The sequence below is a fragment of the Myripristis murdjan genome, chromosome 15, assembly GCF_902150065.1.
Source record: "Myripristis murdjan chromosome 15, fMyrMur1.1, whole genome shotgun sequence".
Taxonomy (NCBI): Eukaryota; Metazoa; Chordata; class Actinopteri; order Holocentriformes; family Holocentridae; genus Myripristis; species Myripristis murdjan.
Genome location: NC_043994.1, coordinates 26,036,091 through 26,053,912, shown reverse-complemented (window position 1 = coordinate 26,053,912; position 17,822 = coordinate 26,036,091). Strand labels below are relative to the sequence as shown.

Genomic DNA, 17,822 nt, shown 5'->3' with positions numbered 1-17,822 from the left:
CCAAGTTGGGTCCGTGCTGTGTTTTCCCTTGAGGTATATCCCTGTTTCACCCAGTACATTTCCATGAGAACATGACCTCCCCTTTGAGACAACAAAGGTCTCCTTAGAGAATAGCTAAATGCTTGTATTATGGTGGGGGGGGAAGCAAGCAAGCAAGCAAAGGAATGGGCGTCCACTGCACAACAATGGGTCAGAGCAAAATAGGCACGGGAGGCTTTTGTTCATACAATGTTCTTGCTCTCCTGAGGCAAAGATGGCATTGAATATCTTGTTAAAAAAAAAAAAAAATCCGGTGCAGACTGTGGAAAATTATTTTTACTCAAGTAGTTAATCAGACTGTACTCATGATTTTCATTTTATTAAATATATATTATTTTTTAGTAAGGGGTGCCAATCTAAGACACTGTTAAATAAGTCAAATGTTAGTGAAGAGGTTTTAATTCATTGATTCATACTGACTGTAGAAATAAAAAATTGCAGGAGGGATCTGGAAAGGTGTAGCCTATAAAAGCGGACGTAATAGAGATTTTTGATTCAGTTGCTCCATAAAGCAGCTCGGTTTATTGTACTCTTGACTGAGGTGATGTAAAAAAAATGCTCCACTGCATCAGATTTCAAGTTCATTCAGAGTTATTTTATGTAGTTATTGAAGAAGTAAAAAATGTGGAAGAGGGCCACTAGACCTGTAAAATGTGTTGGATAACAGGAAAAGGCCTGTGTGCCAAAGGGACAGACACGTTGCATCAGGCTCCCAGATCTGCCTTTTGCCCCTGGGTTAGATAACACAGATTAATCTCTGCTTTTATGACAGATGAAGTGTAGAAATTTGGCATGGATCACCCCCCCCTCCCCTCCACACACACACACTCCATATTTACACACATACACCAGCAGAGCCTTGCACACATCATGTACATACTTCCACAGTGGCACGTAAAGGACAGTCTGCATGTTTGATAAAGAGCGAGTGATTTTTATCTGCCTTCCATCCAGCCGTGTTGCCAGTGTTGAAGACTTTTTTTTTTCCCCCAGTGTTCCCCACTCTGTTCTTCTTGGGCAATCTTGCCAAACCCGTGTGAGAGCTTGTTATTCCAACGGACAGGTATGACAGTTGTAGTCTGGACAGCGGTGTGAACTCCAGTGCCTCAGTGACAGCCCTCCACTTCAGCTTCAGTCATGGAAAAGTTCATTATAGCAAAATTACCCAGTTTATATATATATATATATATGAATCTTTGAGTTAAATAAAAACAACAGATTACACCAAGATTAAGGAGTAGGCCTAACTCATTTTAAATTCCCTCTGCTGAAAATAGAGAGTGGCTAACTCTCTTTGCATGGTGTGCTGCTCCCATCGCAAAAGGAGAATCAGTTTGAAGGTGTTATTATGGGATATACCGGGGTGGACAAAATAACAGAAACACCTTGTAGTCGGACACAGCATTCCTGCTTTTTGACGCTGATTTATAAGACTTATTTTCAGAGCTTAATGTGACTCATTTGTGTGTCTGCCTCTGTAGTTGTAATTTATAGTGAGCAGACAAAATAAGAGAAACACCACATGAAAAAAAGGAGATTTAACTTTGAGCTTTGAAGTCATTACATGGTAATTACAAAGGCAGATGAATGCCGATCAGCAGGATGTATCAGCATGAAAAAGAGGTTACACATGCACCATTTTTGTAAGTAGGTTTTCAAGGGAATATGAGGCAAAAATCAGTGAAGTATAGACCATAATTGGCATTCACATTTGCTAAACAACACCACAAATTACAGCCTGAGCACAGGTCGAAACGCAAACTGAAGATTTTGATCCTCACAAGTCGGGTAGTTATTATATTGGACGGTATTGGGTGTTTATTTTGTTCACCCCCTCCGTGGCTGTTTGACATATCGTCCCGTGGACCTTAAGCTCTTCTCCATCAGATTGCTGCCGAGGCTGGAGGAACAACACTCCTTGTTATCAGGCCGCCTGCCGCTATTGTGTTATAAAAATCACGGCAACGGAGAGATAATGGGAAGAGTGGACAGATAGGTTCATTTTTTTTTTTACTGCACTTATGAAATAGCAGCCATGAATCATTTACTGTGATCACTTTGAGCTCCATTAGGTGAACAGGCAACATGCTGCACTGACCGTACAGCCGGATGTGAAGATCATTAGATTCATGTTCAGACTGATAAATAAAGAAAACTATTGATGATGATCCAGGTTGGAAATGGAGTCGCTGAGATATCATTTTTACAGCCGAGTCAAAGGCAAACCTCCAGTCTTCTCTTATCAGGACTGATTATAAAACTTCCTCCATTGGCTACATGTGTTGTTATGGCGTACGCCTTGCTGATGGGAGGAGTCTGCTGATCGTGGTCCGGTCAGCTGGTCTTAACATCACCCGCAGAGGGAACACATTCACTGACACACTCTCCTGGTTTAGTCACTTGGACGACTGGTGACAGCACTTAAGTGAGGGAAACTGATTTCTGTAGACATGACGTCGCCTTCTGATGTGAGTAATAAGTAGACCTGATATATTAATATTTTTCTTAATGACATCAGATTTTTGACTGACTAACTTGAATTCTGCAGGTGGCTGTGTCTGACTTTTTAAAATCAAGCAGTTTGGTTAAAACGTGCTACAGTCAGTGTTGGCAAAGTGGGAAAGTCACTTTTAAACGTAACTAGTAACATAACAGAGTCACATCTTATTAAAAGTAACTCCTTAGAGCGCTTTTTGTGTTACGAAAACATGACACAGCAAAAAAATATGGCTTGTGCCTCCTTGTGTGTTGTCAGTCAAACTGAGTGGTTAAATGCAGTGCAATGCAAGACTATTGCTGTGGCTTTTAAACAGTAAGCCAGTGTCATTTATATTATACAAAGAAAAAGCATTTCCCTCCATAGTGGTTACATATAATTAGGGCTGAGCAATATAGATATCATCTGGGATTTTGGATATTGTAATATCCAAACTGTTCTAGCTGTTCTATTATTGCCCTTGACCCACCTAGTTATTACACAGGCGTTACTGATGATTACTTATCAGAAATGACATTGTGTAAATATTTTGAGAAAGCAACAATAGTCACCATCAGTATCGATATCAAGGTATTTGTATGGGATATTTGATTGTTGTCCACATCGCCCAGGCCTACATATGACTTATTTGCTTGGCCAATAATATGTGTGTCCATCAGTCACGTCAGTATGCTCTGTAATCTTTGTGAGACATGAACTCCTTGATGCCTGTCTGTGTCCAGAGTGCCTTGGAGGTGTACAAGGAGATGCTCCTGCTGTACGTGGAGGAGGGCCGGCGGCAGGTCAACTCCGCCTGCAAGGAGCTGGAGCCCTGGCAGATCATTGGGGCCACGTTCATCACCACGCTGGGAGCCATCTGGGTCAAAGGCTTCCTCTTCCAGCAAGAGAGTAAGTTTCCACAAATGATGCACGCGCTCCAAGTCGACCCAACGCAGGCTGAGTCGGGGATGAAAGCACGCAGATCGAACAATCTCAAGCAAATTCTCAAGTTTAACATGTTTTTGAGGTTAAAGGAAAGGAAAAATACTTTTTTTTTTTCCCAGCTTGCGCAGACTGAGACAAGATGTTTGATACCATTTTCATCTCTGTACGTCCTGTCCAACGGGTAACATTTCATTTTAGCTTAGCATAAAGACTTGAAGTATATGGGAATCGTTAGCCTGGCTCCGTCAAAGTGAAAAAATAAACCTTACAGCAACTCCGAAGCGGTCTTATTTTGACAGCTAGGCTAACGACTCCCATCGACTTGAAGTCTTTATGCTAAGCTAACGCAAAATGCTACCCATTGGAACCGAACCACAGGACGTACAGAGGTGAAAACGTGTTTCCTTTAAGTAATGCTCCTGACAGCCAGTGATTGAATCCGGCTCTGTGCTTGCAAGCAGGAACATCTTGTTGAACTATGACTGGAAAAATATCATTAGGTAACCTCAAACATCAAGACTTTCTGGATCTGTTATAAGTCAGTCGTAGCGGTTGACGTTCTCAGCTCCACCCGCCCTTAACGTGCTGAATGTCGGCCAAGCTGCACAGAAGTAGCCTCAGGGTGCAAATGAAACTTTTTTTTTTTTTTTTTTAAATACGGATCCTGTTTTCATTCACTGTCTCTTGCCCTGGCGTGTGATTATAGGTCTACTCACAGTCAGCTGATTAACGTTTGTGGTCGGCTCTGTCTACCAATATTTCACCACAGCTGCTTCCCTGTCTCCTGCCTGATAGGTCTCACGTCCAGAATCAAGAAGCAGTGCTTTCGACTCATCAAAAAAATCCCGTTTGTTGGCGTGGCAGTAAGTATTAGTGGTTATTCTGTTCCTGCTTTTCCCAGCAGATGTGCTCTGACTCTTGTCTGTATCCTCTGAAGATCTTATGAGTCATTATACGATGACTGAGCACAGCAAGCACAAGGGGGGGAGGGCGAGTTCAGACCTTTGGCACACTTAACATCAGGCACTGGTGATAATATTGGGTTACTGCTGGTCATTATGTCACCAGAAGACAGCAGGCATTCAGGCCAAAGTTGGCTTCATAAAGAGAAAGGGGATTTTACACTGCTTTTGTCACTCAGTGCTGTATGTTCTTTTCAGTTCAGCCGCATTCAGAGACAGTGTTGTCTTTGTCTATGAACTGACTCCGACCTCTGTTTGTGGCAGATTCAGGATCAGCTGAACAAGGCCTTGGATGACATGTCTGCCAGCCTGTGCACGCTGAAGGAGGGCATGAGCTACACCAAACAGCTGCCCTCACACGGCCTCTCCCAGAGCCAAGTGCTCGACAGGATCAGAGAGTACGAGACTCTGAGTAAGTGCTAATTCATCGCGGGACCTTTGCCTCCCGGGCCGTTATCACCGCCGCTGGCTTCCTGAAAGCATTGCTAATCTGCCCGTCTGCCACTTTGAAGTGAACTCAGCGCCCGTCATAAAGAGTGTGTTGGTGTTAATTAAGGATACCAACATGTAAAGATATGAAGCCGAGGAGGGATGTCGCAAAAATCGATTTTTAGGTAATAAAGGGCCTAAAACTACCGAAAGAGCCCACGTCTGATGTGCCGACTGCCACAGGTGACGCAAATGACAATATATACTTTTAATAAGACACAGCATATGGCTCCTGCAGGTACCAAGTCAATATCTAAAATTTTGACACTTGAGCAATGCTGGTGTTTTTAGTATCGTCAGTACAGATGAAACTTGGTATCTCACTCAGTAACTCAGTGTTCTTATTCTAATATCGCCTCAGACTCTGTGTGTGTGTGTGTGTTTGTGTTTCAGTACTTAGCTGCAGTCGTGCTTACGGGGGTGTTTATAGTTACAGCAGGACATTTTTTGCAGCTTCTCTGATTTAAAAAAAAAAGTTAGTATTTTGTTGTTTTTTTGCTACTTGAAGGCCACAGGCCAGTACCAACGTTATTCTGATGTAGCTTGTGTGTTACAATAAGGCAAAGGAAAATCCTCTGTTTAGTTGGAGATGTTTACTAAGGGAGAGTTCTTGTGCTGCTTTTTCCTTTGGTCCAAAAATTAAACAAGATGTCGGGGTATTTCTTTAAGCGTAATCTTTGTTTTTAATTGTTGAAATGTTGACTTTTGCTTCTTGCAGGTGAAGTGCAGTGGGAGAAAGGAAGAGTTTCGGGTGCAGTGTACTGGGGTGATGAAACGCTTACCAAGCTCTTGGTGAAGGTATGACTCTCTCTCTCTCTGTATCTGTCTTTGAATCCTGGCATTTCCAATCCTGGATGTCAAAGTTGAACTTAGTTAGCTCCACAAAGCAGGACAGGGTTTTTTGTTTTGTTTGTTTTGTTTCTTTTTTTTCCACTTTTTTTTAACATCTCTAATAAGAGATTGTTGCTCTGGTGTGTGTTCACAGGATTTACTGTTTGTAGACTTCTTATCCTTTTGTCCTACACATCTGTCCCTAGGTGTACGGTGACTTCGCATGGAGCAACCCTCTTCACCCAGACATCTTTCCTGGCGTAAGAAAGATGGAGGCAGAGGTCGTCAGAATGACTTGCACACTTTTCCACGGCGGGCCCAACTCCTGTGGCACCGTAAGTTTCTGCGTGTCGCTCACAGAATGCATAAACCAGTCGCCCCGCGTTAGAAAATGCCAGAGGACCGATTAAATTTAATTTGACAGCCCCTTGCCTCTGCTGTTTCCAGGTCACTTCAGGGGGAACTGAGAGCATCCTGATGGCCTGCAAGGCATACAGAGACATGGCGTACGAACGTGGTGTCAAACACCCCGAAATGTAAGATCAGCTTGAATAGATGTTACCGTCATGATAAGGAGCCATAGCCAAGGCTTGTTTCTGTCTGTTTGCTTTAGCTAAAACCCTTATGAAAAGAGTCACAATTGTTATCTTTGTTTTATTTTGATTTTTTTTTTATAGTCTTGCACCAGTGAGCGTGCACGCAGCGTTCGACAAAGCAGCACACTACTTTGGGATGAGGCTCGTTCACATACCGCTCGACAAGAAAACTATGAAAGTAGACGTGAAGGTGAGAACATGTGCAGACGTTGTGCTAATTGACTGCTATCCCTGGTTGTGTCAGTGATTCCCACTGTGGCTGTCATATTTCTCATTACCCAGGCGATGAAGAGAGCCATCAACAAGAACACAGCCATGCTGGTTTGCTCGGCGCCCCAGTTCCCTCACGGGATCATGGATCCTATTGAGGAAGTAGGGAAGGTGCGGAGTGAAACGTTTTCTCCTCCAAATAGCCTCTGAAATGAAAATGCAGAAGTTGCTTGCTCACACTTTTCCCCGGTGGTTTCACAGCTGGCTGTACGCTACGGCCTCCCTCTGCATGTTGACGCCTGTCTCGGAGGCTTTCTCATCGTTTTCATGGCCAAGGCCGGCTACCAGCTGGCCCCGTTCGACTTCAGGGTGAAGGGTGTGACGAGCATCTCTGCAGACACCCACAAGGTAAGGAGCGGCTCCTCATTTCCATCAGATCGATGCCTGTTTTCTCACACGCTACGCTTTGATCTCTGACTTTCAAATGAGTAGTCCCAGGGTGACTGAACACCTGAAAAATGAGTTAGAATTTCCAAATTGTCTATTGAAAACGAAGTGTTTTATTTAAAAATCTAGAAATTGTATTGAATCATCCTTTTCTTTTTCATCTGTCAAATTTAACTGCTAACCAGTTTTACCCTTTAATGGAGATATAATCTAAAGCAACAACTTTTTGTGAGTATTTTAAGTCTGTGTGTGTGTGTGTTTTCTCTTCCACATGTCCTCTCCAGTATGGCTACGCCCCCAAAGGCTCCTCTGTGATCCTGTACAGCGATAAAAAGTACCGTCACTATCAGTACTTTGTAGCTCCAGACTGGCAGGGGGGGATCTACGCCTCGCCCTCGGTGGCGGGCTCCAGACCGGGCGGCATCATCGCCGCCTGCTGGGCGACCATGATGCACATGGGAGAAAACGGATACGTGGAGATGACCAAGAAGATCATCAGCACCGCCCGCAAAATCAAAACAGAGTAGGACTCTCATCTTAGCGTCACTGAAGTCGTGATATTATTGTCCAGTAGATTTGAGTTTCAGCTCGAGCTTACATCAACTTTTGTCACTGCTCTTGAATTTAAATTTCTCTGATAGTTTGCATTTTGAACTTTTTTTTTTTTTTTTTTGCACAGAATCCGCAAGATAAATGGTGTGTTTGTGTTCGGGGATCCAGAGGTGTCTGTGGTAGCAATTGGCTCCGATGTTTTTGACATCTTCCGCCTGTCTAATGCACTGACGTCAAAGGGCTGGAACCTCAACACGCTTCAGTACCCATCCAGGTAGACAGTCACACTAAAATAATAAATAATAATAAATAATAATAATTTGACAGATGGCAAAATATTCACCAGTCTAAAACCTGCATGATCTTGTTTTTTTGTTTTTTTTGTCTTTTCAGCATCCACATTTGTTGCACAGTCCTGCACACTCAGCCAGGCGTCGCCGATCAGTTTATCCGTGACGTCAGAGAGCAGGTCGCCATCATCATGAAGAATCCCAAGGAGAAAACCACAGGAATGGTAAGATCAGCTCTGGGAAACGCTAACATGCACTTTTGTTTCCCAACATGAATCAGGAGGCTTCTGTACTCTCTGTATTTATGTATCTATTTATTTAAAATTTATGTAACTAGGTCAGTCCCATTGAAATTAATCCTGAGTCCTGGCCAAGAGGGGCAGCAGTACATAAAGTAGTTCCAGCCTCAACATAAAACACACATGCAGACAATAGTCAGACTACAAGTACAATACAAACAAAAGACCAAAGAGGAAAAATCCAGTCATATCATGTCACATAAAACATTTTGCTGCATCCTGTTAACAATAGCCAGGATACACTCACATCCTGAGTTTTCAGAGGCAGATACAGTATACCAACGCTGGGTTATGTCAGGGCACAGCGGCTCGGCTTTTCAAAATAAGTGTCAGTTCTGTTCTGACATTAGTAGTAGTCACTGAGTCAGAACGAATATGAGGAGAAACATCCTGGTACGTGCATCCTGTGGAGCCATAAAGGAAAAATTATACTTCTGTTCAATTCTGGCTCCATGATGGAAAGTGGCGCCTGGAGATTGATAGTAGAGGATTCTCACTGATGGTTTATCAGAATAAAGCTCCTCGTTTTTCAACAGTCAGGGAGAAAAGAGGGAGAAATCCATCGTAAAACAGGCAGGGATACCAGTTTTTCTGTAAACAAGAACCTTGATCGACCAGCATGCATTTCATCGCCTTATTATTATTATTTTTTTTTTATGATTATCTGAAGAATTACAAGTAGCCAAATAAAACTGCAGCACATCATCACAAAATAATTCCTGGAATGCATCGAATATTGCAGGTAGCTGATGTGTAGGTAGATGATGGCATCCCAAGGTGTTTTTTTTCTAACTGTGTTTATGCACATTTTTTAAAATAAATGTTTTAACTTATTTGTAGTTCTTTATATATTGCATCCGTGGTAGCTTTAATGTTATTTGTAGTAAATTGTATGTGCGATTATGTTTTTTGTTTTGCTGCCTTTTTGGCCATTGGACACTCCTGCAAAAGAGAGATTTAATCGCAGTGAAGCCCCGATGGTTAAATTAAAAAAGTCTAAAAATGTTTTTCCTTATGTATTCATTTTATTTCTGTTTCAGGGCGCGATCTACGGCATGGCCCAGTCCATCCCCGACCGCTCCATGGTGACCGAGATCTCCTGCGGCTTCCTGGACTGCCTCTACAGCACCGAGGTCACCAAGTCCCAGACCAGCCACATGAACGGCAACGGCAAAGCCCACTGAGACGGGACCGGGCCGGCCCGCCCCGTCCCGGCCCGGACACGCCTTGACCCCGTCCAGAAGCGAAGCCCCGCCCCCTCCCCGCCCTCCCCCTCAGATAGTCGCTCAACAGTTGCCTTAACTTTCCCCTCCCGCGCTAAACCGACCCGCGGCTGCAAAACTCTGTGAAGCACAAGCCATCGTTTTAATCGACCCAGAGGGAAATCACACGTAATATTGACCAGAGGAAAAAAATAATGGATCCGGATGGGTTTTTAGTCTTTTAATTTGATTTTATTAACATAACAGAAGAAGGGAAATGTTTGTGATTTGGGTTGGGTTTTTTTTTTTTTGTCCATTTCGATTTCAGTTTTCTTGTGTGTCATGAATCCAGACCATTCGCTCATAATCTCTTAAAATTGTTGCTTTTAGGTGTTGCTTACCTCGTGGAAGTATTCAATTTTTTTTTTTTTTTTTTTACATGTGGGAACATTTAAGCATGTTTCCGCTTCAATATTTATGACGAGTCAGTAAAAACCACAGACCACTGCAAGCCAGCGAGGCTGAACGGCTTCGCTGCGGTTTCTGTTTCTCGCACGAAACCTGATGTACTGTGATCGACCGGCTCTACACGTGGAGGGCCGTCGTTGGTCTACTATTATCATTGTTATTATTATTATTATGAAGTCATGGTAATAATAATCCTCTGAAGTTCTCGGAAAGCAACATTTTTTCACGTAAAGCACTGTAAACGCCCTGACGTATCAGGTAAATCTGCTCAACAGCTTGAACCTGCAGTTTGTGGAGGCAGTTTCTTTATTAGCACGACAGAACATTTATGTCCTTCTTTTCTTTGTTTGTTTGTTTGTTTGTTTTGTTTTTAAGCATTTTAGCACTTATGATGGAATTCACATACATTTTAAGTTTGCATTTGTGATCGTCGTCCATTCACAGCTGTTGGATTTGAAGAACGAGTTAGACAGCGGGAAAATGAAATGTCGAGATTATGTGGAGTGAGAAAGATATTGTCAGCAAGGTTTGGGATATTTTGAAACTGGTGGGAAATAGTTTATCAGCCGCTTTGATTTCTCCATAATCCACATACAGCCCCGTGTGCCGCCTGTCATCTTTTTTTTTTTGTTTTAATAATTTGTCTTGTAATTTAATGCTCGTTCAATTCCATCTACCTCAGTTTCTACTCAATGCAACCCTGTCACCCTTTCATCCTGCAAAATATTCTCAGATGCAGGGCAGTTTTTTTTTTCTTTCTTTTTTTCCATTTGTAACATTGTAACCTTTCAAATGCAACAGTGTTAAGGCATTTGCTAAACCACAGATCACACGCACACACACGCACACACGTGTTGATACCGAAAAGAAACGTTGCCACTGCCACTGGCGTTTTCGATCACACCGATTGACCAGATTTACCTTGGAAAATGTTCTTTCTCTGTCCCGGCGGTGAATGTGTGCATGGCTTGTAAACATTTACCAGCTTGTGGACTTTTTTTTTTTTTGTAATGGGTTGATGTGTTAGAGATCCATACGCTAACACCAAAAAAAAACAACCCATTTTGTTGTTTTATCCCATTTTCTTCCATGTGTTTTTCAAAGTACCGCTTGTTGAAATTGTGTATTTCCATTGCATTGTTTCCACGTTTGTGCAATAACCTTTCCTTTTTATGAAGTGAAAAGAAGGGAAATGTTGTACCATTAATATTTTAGAGACAAGAATCGTGTCACTGAACGGTGTAATTTTACCATTATGTGTAACCACTGGGTGTTTTGTGTTTTATTAATCACACATTTTTGTCATTTTTCTTTGTGTTTTCACTTGTGTTTCTACATATTGGACGGTTTTAAGAGAGTAGGCATGAATGTATTTCGGTTATTTCAAGTCTGGGAGTCCACAACACACCTGGTTGGTGGGGGTTTTTTCTCCCTGCTGGCCGTCAGTGTGTCTGGGGGAAAAAGACTGACGATCACCAGAGGATGAAATGTGGCTCTGCAAAGGGACCGGAGCTGATACACCAACATCTCCATCCATGCATCCTTCAAATCCTGGGTCCTGTGAGCGGGTGTGGGAACCCATGCTCCCGGGCTTTTTTTTTTTTTTTTTTCAACAATATTATCCATCCTGATGTTTCATTGGGAGAAATGCCCTCCAAATTTTTGACGTGGGAATGCCCAAGAAATCCCTTTTCAATAAAAACCTGAAACTCGCCGCCTGGCCGCACCGCAACAATCTGTAAATGTCGATGAAAAACGAGCATTTATGAAATGCATCCCGGCTTGGGCTGTCGCGGCTGTCTGTTCTAAAACTAAGTAGCAATAAGCAGCATTCACCTCTCTGCCTTCAGAGGTTAGACTCACACCATCATGCCAGTTTTTTCTGTCTAACATCCTCAGGGATTTAGCTTCCTAGCATCAACAGCATCCGTGCAGTCCCACGCGGTTTTTATAAATGCAAAATGATCTTCCTTTCCATGTGACGTTTTGAACATGAACAGATGAAGTGGCCTAAGAGTTTTGTTTTGTTTCGTCTTCGGTGAAACCAGAGTGTAATTCATTCCTTGGTTGGCAGATTTCTTTTAAGTTAGAAAGTACCTTTTTATTCATGCATAGCTGAACAAATTTGTCCTGTTAACTCCCAGGAAGCAAACACTGTTGTACTCTCACTAGAAAGGCCACAATAGATGGTTTATGTTGTCATGTGTTTTCAATAAAAATGCATTCAATGTGATGAAAAAAAATTTTCAGGTCATTTTTTTTTTTTTGCATGACAGACAACGGGAAAAAAAACACATTTGCTTCCAGTAACTTTTAATTTCACTGTCAACACTGAAGAGGTACGAGCACGAACAAACATCAGGCACATGAAGACACACAGTCTGACAGAAAGGCACAGGTGTAGCTCTGTAAATGTTATCTGAGATAACAAGCGGAACGGTTCTCCAGGAATTTATTGTGGATTTTTTAACAAATATCATGTAGATACGTCCTCAGAGGAATAATATTTGACGTCTGCTCCCTTTCCCTTTGAAGAATTATCCAGCAATAACATTTACTCAGTACAAAAACCACCACCAAAACAATATAACACATTTTAAGAAAAAACGTGACCATCACAGTGTAACAATACAGCTACAGTTCCCAGTGGACTGAAAGTGATTATTTTGTTATTCTTTGGGTTTTCTAGGTGCCGTCCTGGGGGGTTTATTCACTGGGATGAATACTAGAGGGATCTGTGAGCGTCAGGGTGTCACCGCTCACATCAGTGATGCTTGATCAATAAAGGTGGCCAAGGTGATGTCACGCTGGGACAGTCCGCCGCAGTCGTGTGTGCTGAGTGTGATCTGGACCTGGAGGAGTGGAGGAGACAGAGGACAGACTGTGAGGCTGACGAAGGCGGTGTGAGATTAAAGGGGCCCTGCTTTCTTCTCTATGTGCAAACACCAAAACAGTGTTTAATGAAGCAGCTGTTCTGCCTGTGAAAGGTCAAAGTCATTCAATAAATCTCCTTTAAACTAAACTATATTTGCTTTCAAAGCAAAATTTAGACCATTATTAGTCTTACATATGGATCATTTAAATTATAGAGGGAAAAATGAATGCATTCAAGACGGGAAACTAACATTATTCACTGGAAAGAGCGTCTGGGGTTTCCCAAATGAGCGAAGGTACTTTAAGTTTGTTCTTTTTTTTAAAAGTAGAGATATAAAAGAAGCTCCAGTCAATGGCTGGTTGCTCGCTAAAGCAGCAGGTAGAAGAACAGACGGCCACTGATTTACCTGCATTTAACTAGTGGCTGATGTTAACTTGACCGCCTGCATGCAAATTAAGAAAACAAATCTCCGTCGTGCCAAAAGCTCTCTGTGCTTTCTCTCTGCTGAGCCACGATTAGTTTGCCATGTATACCTTATTGTAGACATTGAACCACTCAGGATGGTGGTCCATCTTCTCTGCTTGTAAAGCCACTCTGGACATGAAGCCAAAAGCCTGAAAAACAACGACGACATAATCAAAATAATGCAAGCTACTCATATTTTGAACTGTATATATGCATATACACTCAGTGTCCATTTTATCAGCTCCACCTGTTCAGTCTAATGCAGTTCAGTGCAGCAGCTCTGCCATAAACTCTACCTTTTAACAAAGTTTATAATGTTCAGTTTGTATTAACACTGTGGAGAATGTGTCAATTTAAATTTCTGTATATTATTATTATTATACTAGTTTGCAGAGGCCTTTTACTGGACTACATTATATTGAGAGGTGTTTCTAATTTTTTGTCCTCCCAATTTATGTACAATAAGGGGGACAGAATATTGGAAACAGCTCTCAATAAAGTGCAGTCCAGTCCAACAGCAGCACTAACTATGAGCTCAATGCCAAACATAGAAGTGAATGAGCACCTCTATTACTGTGACAAAAAGAAAACCTGAACATTAGGCAGGAGAAAAGGAAACTTTATGACACAACAGTTGGATTGGATTGGATTAGATTGTGCAGGTGGACATAATAAAGTGGACACCGAGTTTATATAAAAATAGTTATTGATACATATACATAGATATACATATATATAGCTACATAGATGTAGATATGTGAGTTAAATGTAATAAATGTGTATTAGGAACCTGATTGAAGTCTTTAAAAACAAACTCTTTGTAAATGGCGTCCCTCCCCACCACTTCCACCCATTGAGCGTTGCGCAGCAGGGGGAGCAGGTGGGCCCTCTCCTCCTCTGTCAGAGCCTGGACCTTACCAGCCTGTGAGGACAGAGGAGACAGAGCTGTGGACCTGAGAGGGGCAGCTTCACAAACACAAACTGTGATTGGTTGCATGGGAGCCCATCTGGAAACAATGAAGGGCTGCATTCCTGCTTTAAAACATATGGGTGGTGATGGTGGGAGGGTCTTTTCCTCCCCTTTTTGGTCACTGGGGCGAATTCTTAATCCTGACACATGATATGGAGTCATATGATCATGAAACTCAATTCTGCTGATCTGAAGTTGTTCATTTCTCATGTTACAGCCTTTTCCAAACAAATACAATTTATTTTTTTTTGCACAGTCAGAAGGGGGATTTTGTAAGAGCGGTCATGCTTTAAACCAGCGGGCAGAGCAAACAGACATGTCACAAGTGAAGCCTGAAACAGAGCAATGATGACATCAACAGGTATCATAGCAACCGTCTAATCTGCTCTATCTGTGGAGCGTTAGCACATTTGAATGGGCAGCAGACAGACAATAAGACCCGGCTTAAACCCTCATCTCTTCATCTCCTACAATGGCTTCATGCAATTGTATTCACACAGGCATTACAAGAACAATCAGTATCCATTCTGCTGCTTTGATTTAAAATAACACCCATATATATTATTCCAGAGCTGACCCTTGAGGAGGTTTTCAGCTGAATTGAGATATCATGAAGAAACTGCTCTGCAAAAATGTAAAACCTATGAAAAGTTACAATGACGACATGAAGATATATCTAATCAAACTTCTCCAGGCCTCTGATCTGTCATGCACCGTTTAAAGATTATCAGTGTGTAATAAAACATTATCCAGAGGTGGCTCCTGGTGAGTTTTGCAGTAAGCAGAGGATGTCAACAGGTGTGTGAGCGGTTCTGTGTGGCCGTCCGGCCTCTGAGGACAGAAACACAGAGAGAGAAGCTGTGTACTCACCATGTTGGAAGAGTGTTTTCATGCAGAGAGGAGGTTCAGCTCCAGCTTCACATGCACTGAGGGCAATCTGCTGCTACAGCTGGAATGAATCCTGGCACAGGGAGCCTCTAGGTCCTGCTTAGCTGCCCTTGCAGAAGCCTGAACAAAAATCCTCCCCGCTGATAGATTACACAGCCTCTTGTCAGCATGGGTGTAATCATAAATCCTCTCCTCTGTTGCTCACAATGCCAAAGGCATGTGTGCGGCCAGCCTTCTGAAAAGGGAAGTGCAGCCAGACTCAACACAAAGTCCAATACAATGTTTGCTTTGTAACGAGAGGCTGATGACACATGGCTACTGCACCTTCTCCTAATCCTGATGTGTATTATGCTCATGCACACATATCAGAGACACAAACTCAAAACTCAGAGTTGTACTCCCTTTGTTGAAAATGGATGTGTGTGTAATGGGAAAGCAGATTTTGAAGTGAGCTCTGCCCCTCGGCCGGCCACGGTTCATGTCAAAGGTTAATGAGCTGTTCCCTGTGAGATTGCCCCGGTGAACTCGGCTGCCACAGGGAGCGCTCAGGGGAATGAACTGGTTAATGAAATGAAAAGAGGCAGAGGATGTGACAAGTAATCAGCATTAAACGGCTGACTGGACAGGGAAATGAGAATGGTGCTTCAGTGTTTTGGTTAGAGAGCAAAGGGAGCTTTAATTTTGTTTAAAAAAAAAAAAAAAAAAAAAAAAAACAGGAGATTTCTCTGAATTGGAGTCAGCTACCATGGCGGGTCAAATTGGTGTTGTCTGGTTGTGTTTAACAAGTTTCCATGACTCTCAAACACACAACACACACTAACACTCAGCCTTTCAAAACACAGGACCTTAAAGTTTCCTTGCACTTTTGCTATAGTCAATTTGCTATAGAAAATAAAGTTTGATATGATTTGATTTACACAAGATCTCTTCATTCACTATTCATTCAAGATATATTCATTATCTCTGCAAAAACAGTCATATTATCCGAATAACAAACCTTTCTGCCACCCATCATTACTGGAAATTCCTCAGGTCACTGAATAAGACAGATAATCGTGTAATCTCGTCCGCCTCAAAGATATATATCACAAAGTGGTTGACAGGAACCACTTGACACGCATGCACGCCGCCCTTTGACCATCTTTTTTATTGGTGAGTGTTATAAAGATGAGCGGTGGAAGAGGCTGTTTTAAAGAAGTAAAATGGAGCCTGGGAAAATCCTGCCTGCAGCCCTAACTGTGTTCCTCCTTGTGACCAGCAGCCATGGAGGATATTTAACACCAAACTCAGGTGAGTCCTCCAGGATTCACCGGTGCTTGGAGTCACTTCTGGTGTCCCGTCTCAAACAATGCATGCGTTGAATAGTGTTTTAGTGTTGACAGCCGGAGTTTACGCTCCACTGATGTAGAGCAGTCATTAACTGTCAAACCAGCAAAACAGCTCATAACTCCTTCCAGCTTTTCCTGTCAACCTCCGGCCCTCAAAATTCACTCGGTGTTATGATCTTCATGATTTGATGCCGTCTACTGCCGTCTTAATTTTATGACGTGCATAAACTTCTGAGTGTCAGCTGTAAATACATCAGTCCATCAATGTTGTGATGAACCCAATGCAGGGCCAGCTTTGAAAATGGACCAGGCTTTGGTGACTTTTCATAACCAGCTGCCGGAGGGAGTGGATGTCTTGTACACCTCAGATTACTGCTACAAGGTGAAAAAAAATCTGTAATGTCTGTTTCTTCACATCATCAATCTGTCCAAGTTTCTCTGACTGTCTTTGCTTTGATAAGAAATGAAGAATGCCTGAAGAATCCCTTTGCTCCTTGAATATAATATGTTTATATGAACTTGTCAGCTTCAAGAGGTTCATGCTGATGCACAGAAATCAGAGTCTAAAAGCAGAGAGTGCAAAGCATAATGTAGACATTAAACTGCACATGTATATCTACATGCATTGATCAACGCAGACAGCCGCACATTAAATATTAACATACATATTAAATATTTCAAAATGATGCTATAATGCGGAGAAGACACTTTTTTCCCAGCACTGTCTTGGCCAACGCATATACTGGTGAATGATGAACAGCAGCTTCCAAAGATATCAAATGTATCCTGCTGAATTACAGGGAAGTGTGTATAAAAAGATGCACAAGACAGCTAGATATTTTCTATTTGATGTAACGGTGCACTCATAAAACAATGGGTTTGAATATTTCACTCAGTATAAGTGTGATGGAGCTTTAGTGAAGCTTTGATACAGAAAATGCATGTAATGTTGTCGTACAATATGGGGAAAAAAAAAAAAAAAAAAAAAAACTTTGATGCTGCTGTGGGGTAAATTTAAGTGGAAATCAGAGTTCTCGGTTGCCGCTGCTCTAATGCCTCACATCTGTGTTCACTGTCTTGTTTTCTCCTCAGTGTCTGTACCGGCCCCTGGTCAGTGTAAAAGGCAATAACAGCAATGCATCAGCAGTGGTCAGCACTAAATTCACGTTGACCATGAGAGTGGAATCACAAGCCAGGAATGCAACCATTTGCAGGTACCTGAGTTCACTGATACAAAGTTCACAAAAGCTTGCACATCCAGAAGATAAATCCTAGGTGCTGGACAGATAAACCTGTGAGAAATAGAAAAAAGGGAATCTGCACCTCAGATGATATGCTCCCATCAACATTATCATCTGGTGTGTGGACTCTCTTTTTCTATTTCTAACTGATTTCATTGATACCATCTGATCAGAATCCCCTGTTACCTTAAAAAAAATTTAAAAAATGCAAAATGGCTGCTGATTTCCATTTATACATGTTTACTCTGT

At 42.1% G+C, this 17,822-nt stretch overlaps 2 protein-coding genes across 3 annotated transcripts in view; one reads left to right on the top strand and one right to left on the bottom strand.

Annotated features, from left to right (window-relative positions):
* sgpl1 (sphingosine-1-phosphate lyase 1) overlaps window positions 1-12,043 on the top strand; it is a 14,230-nt gene extending 2,187 nt beyond the window's left edge. Inside the window, exons 1-14 of one of the 2 annotated variants that reach the window (XM_030070561.1) lie at window positions 1,323-2,507; window positions 3,259-3,424; window positions 4,256-4,323; window positions 4,687-4,834; window positions 5,630-5,709; window positions 5,949-6,077; window positions 6,190-6,278; window positions 6,420-6,528; window positions 6,621-6,719; window positions 6,810-6,956; window positions 7,280-7,518; window positions 7,675-7,821; window positions 7,941-8,061; window positions 9,177-12,043. In XM_030070561.1, the coding sequence (XP_029926421.1) occupies window positions 2,490-2,507; window positions 3,259-3,424; window positions 4,256-4,323; window positions 4,687-4,834; window positions 5,630-5,709; window positions 5,949-6,077; window positions 6,190-6,278; window positions 6,420-6,528; window positions 6,621-6,719; window positions 6,810-6,956; window positions 7,280-7,518; window positions 7,675-7,821; window positions 7,941-8,061; window positions 9,177-9,320 (1,704 nt within the window). In that variant the 5' untranslated portion in view covers window positions 1,323-2,489 and the 3' untranslated portion in view covers window positions 9,321-12,043. Of the gene's footprint in view, window positions 1-1,322; window positions 2,508-3,258; window positions 3,425-4,255; window positions 4,324-4,686; window positions 4,835-5,629; window positions 5,710-5,948; window positions 6,078-6,189; window positions 6,279-6,419; window positions 6,529-6,620; window positions 6,720-6,809; window positions 6,957-7,279; window positions 7,519-7,674; window positions 7,822-7,940; window positions 8,062-9,176 lie in introns of those variants that run through there. The other variant, XM_030070562.1, reaches the window with a different exon arrangement.
* A 59-nt stretch (window positions 12,044-12,102) lies between these two features.
* Window positions 12,103-15,102, bottom strand: pcbd1 (pterin-4 alpha-carbinolamine dehydratase/dimerization cofactor of hepatocyte nuclear factor 1 alpha). The gene is made up of 4 exons (XM_030070563.1): window positions 14,987-15,102; window positions 13,937-14,068; window positions 13,215-13,295; window positions 12,103-12,658 (listed from the first exon to the last, which is right to left on the bottom strand). The coding sequence occupies exons 1-4, from the start codon at window positions 14,987-14,989 to the stop codon at window positions 12,566-12,568; spliced, it is 309 nt and encodes a 102-aa protein (XP_029926423.1). The 5' UTR covers window positions 14,990-15,102; the 3' UTR covers window positions 12,103-12,565.
* Window positions 15,103-17,822: the final 2,720 nt, after the last annotated feature.

Bases quoted from the DNA above. Each gene is read 5' to 3' on its own strand.
- pcbd1 (XM_030070563.1), bottom strand. The intron at 13,296-13,936 runs GTTCCTAATACA...GTTGTTTTTCAG, and splicing joins TTTTTAAAGACTTCAATCAG to GCTTTTGGCTTCATGTCCAG. The intron at 12,659-13,214 runs GTATACATGGCA...CCACTCCTCCAG, and splicing joins GGTTCAATGTCTACAATAAG to GTCCAGATCACACTCAGCAC.